At 34.4% G+C, this 7117-nt stretch overlaps 1 protein-coding gene across 1 annotated transcript; it reads right to left on the bottom strand.

Annotated features, from left to right (window-relative positions):
* Positions 1–2823: 2823 nt before the first annotated feature.
* Positions 2824–6186, bottom strand: LOC100267227 (protein neprosin). The gene is made up of 6 exons (XM_002285693.4): positions 5729–6186; positions 4670–5014; positions 4357–4521; positions 4198–4251; positions 3932–4078; positions 2824–3503 (listed from the first exon to the last, which is right to left on the bottom strand). The coding sequence occupies exons 1-6, from the start codon at positions 5906–5908 to the stop codon at positions 3126–3128; spliced, it is 1269 nt and encodes a 422-aa protein (XP_002285729.1). The 5' UTR covers positions 5909–6186; the 3' UTR covers positions 2824–3125.
* Positions 6187–7117: the final 931 nt, after the last annotated feature.

Below are 7117 nucleotides of genomic sequence, written 5' to 3'. Positions count from 1 at the left end.
TAATGAAAAACATATATTTTAAATTGTTTAATCTTTTAAAAAAGAAAAATAAGTTAAATGGGTAAGAAAATGTATAAAAACATTTATTTTTTATTTTTCTTCTTTTCATATTTTTCTAAAAATGTTCAAAAATCAAACTTTTTTATTTTTAAAATGATTTTTTTCTTAAGGAAATAGAATTTTATTTTATTTTTTATTAAATAGAAATTGAGAGGAAGGAGTGGGGTGAAACTTGAAATGAGTAATAATTCGAGCGTGTCGAGGGTGGGGTGGAGGGCGCGTGGGGATGGGGGTATTGTATGACTATAGTCTTTCTGAGAAATTTACTATAAAATCAATAAATAGATATTATTGTAATGCTCAAATTTAGGAAGTGTATTTATTAAATTTATTACAAGAATATTATCCAATCATCTCATTCTCTTTCCAATATTTATTAAACTCCTTTATATTTTTAGAATTATCCTTATTCTACCTTTTTTTTTAAAAAAAATATTGAAAATAATTGTTCTATATTTACCTATAAATTTAATAAAATGCCTTGATTTTGTTACTTTATTTATTTTCCAAAATTGATAATAAAAAATATTACTTTTCACAATAAATTAAGGTATTTTAAGGTTTATTTAGGGTGATTTTCACAACAATGGATGAAAATATAATAAATATTTAAAAAAAATTACATTATAGTGATATATTAACAAAAAAATAAATCTTAAAATTTATTTATTTTTATATTTAAATTCTCAAACAAAATTCCATTATGTAAAATAATAAATAACCATTTAGAAAAATATTTCCAAAGAAACCCTTTTCTCTCTTTGAAAGGCAGATAAGATAAGGGCACATGATAAAAGTTGTATCCAAACATTAAAAAACTATTATTATTATTTGACTTTTTAGCACCTAATAAAGTCACCCCAAAAAGTCTTTGGTTGGGTCTCCTCTTCATATTGCATTATAACCTCCACCTTTCACAATACATGTATATTTTTTTCATGCATTCTCATCAACCATAACTCTCCATCCCCCCCATCCTCAACTCATAAAAACCAGTGAGTTGCAGTATGCAGAAGAAAAAGGGAAATCTATCAGGAAAATCCATGCAAACATGCAAAGAAGTGGATACAATCAATCCAAGATGGCCTCCCATGGTGTTCATGCAACACCCATTAACTCACATTAACTATATCACCATGATTTGCACCTAATCCATGACCTGCATTCAAAATCTCCAGCCCGGAATCTGCCTGAAAATCGCCATTGATCATCATCAAGCTGCCCATCTGTTACTCCACAGTGGGACCAAAATTGAAGTCCTTCATTCATGAACACACCCAATAATTCAAATTCAGACTGCATGGTTTCCATGGTTTCAGCAGTTGTGTTCCTCATCAATATGGTGATGAAATGTGGTTTGGGAGTAAATGAAGAAGACAGTAGAAATAGTTATTGTAAGAAACCAAATCAAGGTTTAGAGGGGGCAACTCCTTAACTCTTTTGATATAAAAACTAAAAAGATGTTGCATATTTGAATGGGAATTTATAGTTTTAGGTGGGCTTTCAATACCTTGGAAACGACCATTTTTAAGAAGGGAAATGGAGGAATTAATGAGGGTTTTTAGTAGTGGATGAGGAATGTTGTGATTGTAGATTATTATGGTGTACATCCTCCTCATGTTCATGCCACTTCAATGGAGTTAATGTCAGTTGGGATGGCTTGTTAGTGGGCATTATACTTACCAATGATTATACTAATAACAAAGAGTGGTATGGCCTCTTTTGTTTAATGCTTTTGAGTACTTTGGATAATTATGAGGGATGTAAGTCAATACTAAAAGAGACAGGAATTGGGTATTCCTCCCATGAATGCATATTTTCCACATGTTTTTAACTCATACAACATGTTATTTTCTAGAATTAATTCTAAATGTCTTCAACTTTTTTTTTTTTTTTTTTGTATAGATTGTTAAAACCAAAAATAATAAGTAAAAAAAAAAAAAAAAATTGAAACCTTTACATTGTATATAAATATATGATATCCTTTTATGACAAGGATAACAAATCAAGAAAATAATTTTTTATGTTTAAGTTCATAAATGAAATTTTCATCAAAAGACTTTACCAAAAGAAAAAAGAAGCATAGAAGACCCCTAGCCCAAAACCACCTGCCCAAAAGGTGGAGAAAGAGGGCTGATGGAATCATATTTGCAGGAAGTTCCAAAAATTTGTACAATAATTAGGTGAAATGTCTTTTCATTTGGTGAATAAATTTAACATTGCCTCCAACACAAAACATGTGAAGGGAAAATACCGCCAATTTCTCTGATAGAGCCATTTCACAAACAGGGCTCTGCAGCGGCCCTTTGGTGCAAGAAATTGTAAAGCCATAGGATGAAATCATTCAAAGCAAATGAACGCTTTCTTGGGGGCCTTTCTTAATTTCTTCATGTAAAAGTAACCAAAAATTGCATTCAACTTTAGGATCCTTTTGGCCAAGGAATCTACATGGAAAGCCTCATCTCATGGCAGGTGGGGAGGAGCCTAACCCTAACATGGATTTTTTAAAAGTTCTATGATTGATGTATAGTTTAATGACTAGTAGTGGGGTTTCTCTCAGAAAAGGAGAAGCACTAAGGATATAAAGTAATCTCATCTACCCACCAGAAAATCCCATCTTGATCTCTCTTTGTTATAATAGTTCCAGTTTTTTGAGTAGTAGCCCCCACCAGAACCAGAGATGAGAGCATATCCAAGAAAATGAAAAAGATTAAAAAAAAAAAAAACAAAAATGGAAGTTAGCGTATTAAGAGGCCAAAACCAAGATCGGAATCTGATTCATCCATTAACAAACCACTCCAAGGAGGAGTAAACAAACAAATAGAATACAAAGGGAGTGATTAAAAGGCCTGTTTCTTGTAGGTTTTTTGAGAAACTTGGCCAGCTCCACAAACCACTTACATGGATAATGTTCAAGAGAAAAACAGAGTCAAAACTTCGCACTAGAGAAAGATCATCACTACACTAGCCCAACCTAAAAGAGTAAAAAAGAGGGTATACATAAGAGAGAGGCATTGCACTAGGTTGAATGATACAGGGAGAGAAGAAAAAGGGGGTTTTTATCTTCATGGGCAATTGGCATTTCTACCAGGGCCTCCATAGTAAAAGTAATGGCCCCAGTCCCCATTACTGCCTGTCTGAACATCATAGCAATTTGACTGCTCAGTGAAGGTGCCAATGCCCTTAGGGGCCTTGAGGTTATTGGAGGAATCAACTATCTGAATATTCCTGAAGTAGCTTGACTTGCTAAACCCTTCTTCAGGGAAATGCCCACTGCCCATTTGAGTTGAGGTGTGCTGACCATCTGGTTCTGAATTCACCACCTCACCTCCCCACTCAATCATAGAGGCACTGTCACCCAAGTATGAGAATAGGAAAGCTGGCCAATAACCCAACACATAGTCATTTCCAAATTGCATCCACCAGTTTCCTTCCTTTGGATCCTACAAAAGTACCCAAAACCAACAAATGAAAATCAATAGATAAAGCCAAAGCCAATTGACTTGATTCATACCCACTGTTTCAGTTATAAAGCAAAGGCAGTGAATAGTGGTGAAGACTAAGAATTAACAGTGTTTTACTCAAGTTTTCCACTGTGTAGTGAAAGGCAGTTACGGCCCAAATCAGCAACCAAAGGAAAATGCCAAAGATTCTCAGCATCCAACCACAATGATGTTCTAATTTTTACCCCCTCAATTATGTATATGAACATCCAATGAAAAAGGCCCCCAGAAAGGGACATTTTCAATGGTTAGTCACATGCGTGCTTGACAGTTCCAGCTCCAATTTTCTCTTTCTTTAATATTTTATTTAATCCATTTGCAGTTTCAGTATTCCATATATAGACCCTAGAGGCTACATTGGCTTTTACCTTCCAGACAAGTATACTAATATCATATTGTGAATTTCTAAATGCAGAAACAGGAGAGATGCTTGCACCCATTGCTATTTCACTGTTGATTTGAATAAAGCCTGAACAGAGAAGATTGTAGCATCCTGTGGCCTGATATGCATCACTCTGCATTGGGTTTTCCCCCACACAAAGAAAAATATTGAGAAGTCAGGATGCATTAGGTCATATCTGACGACAAATTAAGATGATAACCCACAAAAGAGGATGTAAAATTTGGAGCTTACAGTCCAGTAAGTGAACAGTCTTGTGTTGTTGTCACCATATAGATCTGGACTGACCTGTTTTTAGAACAATTTTTTATATATAATCATTAGTCATAGTTAGAAAACAACAATGGCGTAAGCAAAATTTGGAACTGGATCAACAATAAGCCATAAGAATACCTGCCAACCAGCTTCAATGCTGTTAAGGTCTTCACCAAAGGAACCTCCCAATATCCAAAGCTGAGACAAACTGAACTCGTTTGGCTGCTGTATTTTGGGTTCCCAGACATTAATGGTGGCTTTAGCTCCATAGTATTTATCTCCTTCAACATAAGCAATTGCATGCTGATCACCCCACCAGAGGAAAAGGGGAAAAACAAAAGAGACTATTAGAATCAATATCAATGAAAACATAATCAAGAAAAATGGATGAAAAGCGGCTTTATTTTTTTAAAACCTTTATTTTATATTATTTTATTTCCTTTTTATTTACCTGATGGCCACTCTCATTGATGAGATCAGGATCTGCAGACCTTGGCAGAGGAATGGTTCTGTGCTTCTTTCTTCCATATCTTTTCATTGAACTTGCTCTAAGAATATCATCCTGTTTTGTTCTTCTGATGGGTATGGTGCCTTCAGGGCATTTACCATTCACATGCCACAGCTGAGTGATTGGATTTGTCCTCTGCTTAGGCTTTGTAGACACTTTGCTTTCATCATAAAGCCCTTCCGGGTGGTAATTGGGCCTCATCTGAATTGTGTGATTTTTCAGGAATGGATGATCAAAGGCTGGTTGATGAGAGATGTGAACACAGTCTATTAAATCCCCATCTGAGCTCTGCTTGATTATCAAAAATCAGAATTTCAAAATGAGAAATTCTCACCAAGGAAACACTTGGGAAAGTTAGGCAGAATAGAAAACCATAAAGTTCGCCAAATTTACAATAGTACTCTGTTTGGTTGATGAGAAAAGGTAGGAAAAAGAAAACAAACTAAAAAGTTTTAAATCTTCAACTTTAAACTGTCAGAGAGAGCAAAATCCGAAACCCCTTGTTTCTTAAGTTTTTCTTAGCAACCAAACACAGGCTTAGCAACACACTAAATGGGGAAGACCCAAACTCCATAAAAAGGAAATCATTAGAGAAAAAGAAAGAAAGAAGGAAAGAAAGTGATAGAGAAAGGTGAAATAACAAGAACATCATTGTTCCTTGAATAGAATCGAATTCCCATGAAAAGAGAAAACAAACCCATAAAACGAGCCACAAAAAAGGAAATTTATGAGATACCCTCTATCTGATTTGCATTTATGATCTGTTTGGTGGGTAAGAAATGTAGAAAAATAAATAATTTTTTGCATAATAAATCCTTTATTTCTCAGGCCCAGAAAACTGACACACCCACCTCGCTGTTTTCAACCTTTTTCCCCAAACCCAAGCAACAAGAAGAAACCCACAAAAAATATATATATTTTCTCTCAGTATCCTCCATTTTCCCCCATTTTCCCAGCACCCAAACAGCAGACAAAGCGAGATATAGAGAGAGAGATAGGGACCTTAATGGTTTTGACAGCAGGCTTATTCAACCGCTTCAAGTGCTTCTGGACCTCAAACTTCTGCTTGGACAAGGGCAAGCGAGCGGCGCAAGATAGCGAAACCAAACCCAGTAAGAAAACCAGAGCCACCAAAGCTCTAGTGGGCATCCCAGTGTTAACATGCGCAGCAGTAGCAGCCATGGCGAAGAACCCAGAAAACCCAGAACCCCAAAACGCTTAAAAGAAGAGCTAAACTACACACAGGGGGGTGTAGATTAGAACTGGGAAGCCTCAAAGCATTCCAAACCAAGAACTTAATGCACTCTGGCTCTCACTCTGCTTATCGTGCGCACCCCACTTCTCCCCAAACGAACACCAAAGCCTTTTCTTTTTTTCCTTTTTGGTGTGGTGGTCAGTGGGAGGGCTCTGCTTCTGCTCTCACAAAAATCCAATTAAACTGCCGACGCCCACACTTTCTCTCTCTAAAAAATTATTATTTTTTACTTTCTCTCTCTAAAAAAATTATTTATTTTTATTGTGGTTTTTTCACATGAGGGGTAAAAGGTATAAAAAAAGTGTATTATTATCGGTTTTTGGAGGAGGGGTAAAATGGGAATAAAATAGAAAAAGAGGCAATGAGGCATCCACCCACTTTCTCTCTAAAAATTATTATTTTTATGTTTTATTTTTGGAGAGGGGTAAAAGGGAAATAAAATGAAGGAATCAAAATGGAAAGAGGAAGCCGGACAGTGGAGGAGTGGGAAAGATGGGCGAGTCTTTTGGAGACCACTATTGGGTTGCCCATTTTGCCCTTATGTTCAAATTTTATGTCATTGTGAATTGACCCAATCGCCCCTTCCTCGATATAAAATAATTAATTATTTTATCAAAAAAATCCAAGGTATTATAATTTTACAAATAAAATTTTCAAATGGGTTGGCTCATTCAACAAATCCAATCACAGATTTACAACTATTTTTATTTTATTAAAATTAAAAAATATATTTTATCATTTTCATTTTTTAATTTATACAAATTTACCTAAAATTAAAAATATTTACACAATATATTGAAAAAATAATTTAACTATACATCTCCTTTTAGTAAGGAGGTATGATGATTGATAATATACATGAATCATGAAATGTATATGATAAAGTTGATGATTTGAAAGCTCCAAAGTCTATAATCATTGTCACATAAACTTTTTTACTAAAAATATTTCATTTAAATTATTTTAAAATTTCACTTTTATACTGGATTTCCTATAGATTTCAAAATTCTTTTTTAAAAATTTTATAGTGTTTTTATGGAAAAACACTGTGATTCTCTTAAATAACACTTTCAGATAAAATACTTTTACTAATAAACTTTTTTTCATCGTACATTATTATGTTTGGTTTTTTTGAA

Source organism: Vitis vinifera, chromosome 6 (genome assembly GCF_030704535.1).
Source record: "Vitis vinifera cultivar Pinot Noir 40024 chromosome 6, ASM3070453v1".
Classification (NCBI taxonomy): domain Eukaryota; kingdom Viridiplantae; phylum Streptophyta; class Magnoliopsida; order Vitales; family Vitaceae; genus Vitis; species Vitis vinifera.
The sequence above is the reverse complement of the archived record's forward strand: the minus strand, read 5'-3'. Positions and strand labels throughout refer to the sequence as shown.

Excerpts from the sequence above, each read along its gene's own strand:
- LOC100267227 (XM_002285693.4), bottom strand. The coding sequence starts at position 5,908 with ATGGCTGCTACTGCTGCGCATGTTAACACTGGGATGCCCACTAGAGCT. Across the intron at positions 4,522-4,669 it reads TCAATGAGAGTGGCCATCAG|CATGCAATTGCTTATGTTGA; the intron begins GTAAATAAAAAG and ends TGGGGTGATCAG. Across the intron at positions 4,252-4,356 it reads GCATTGAAGCTGGTTGGCAG|GTCAGTCCAGATCTATATGG; the intron begins GTATTCTTATGG and ends TTCTAAAAACAG.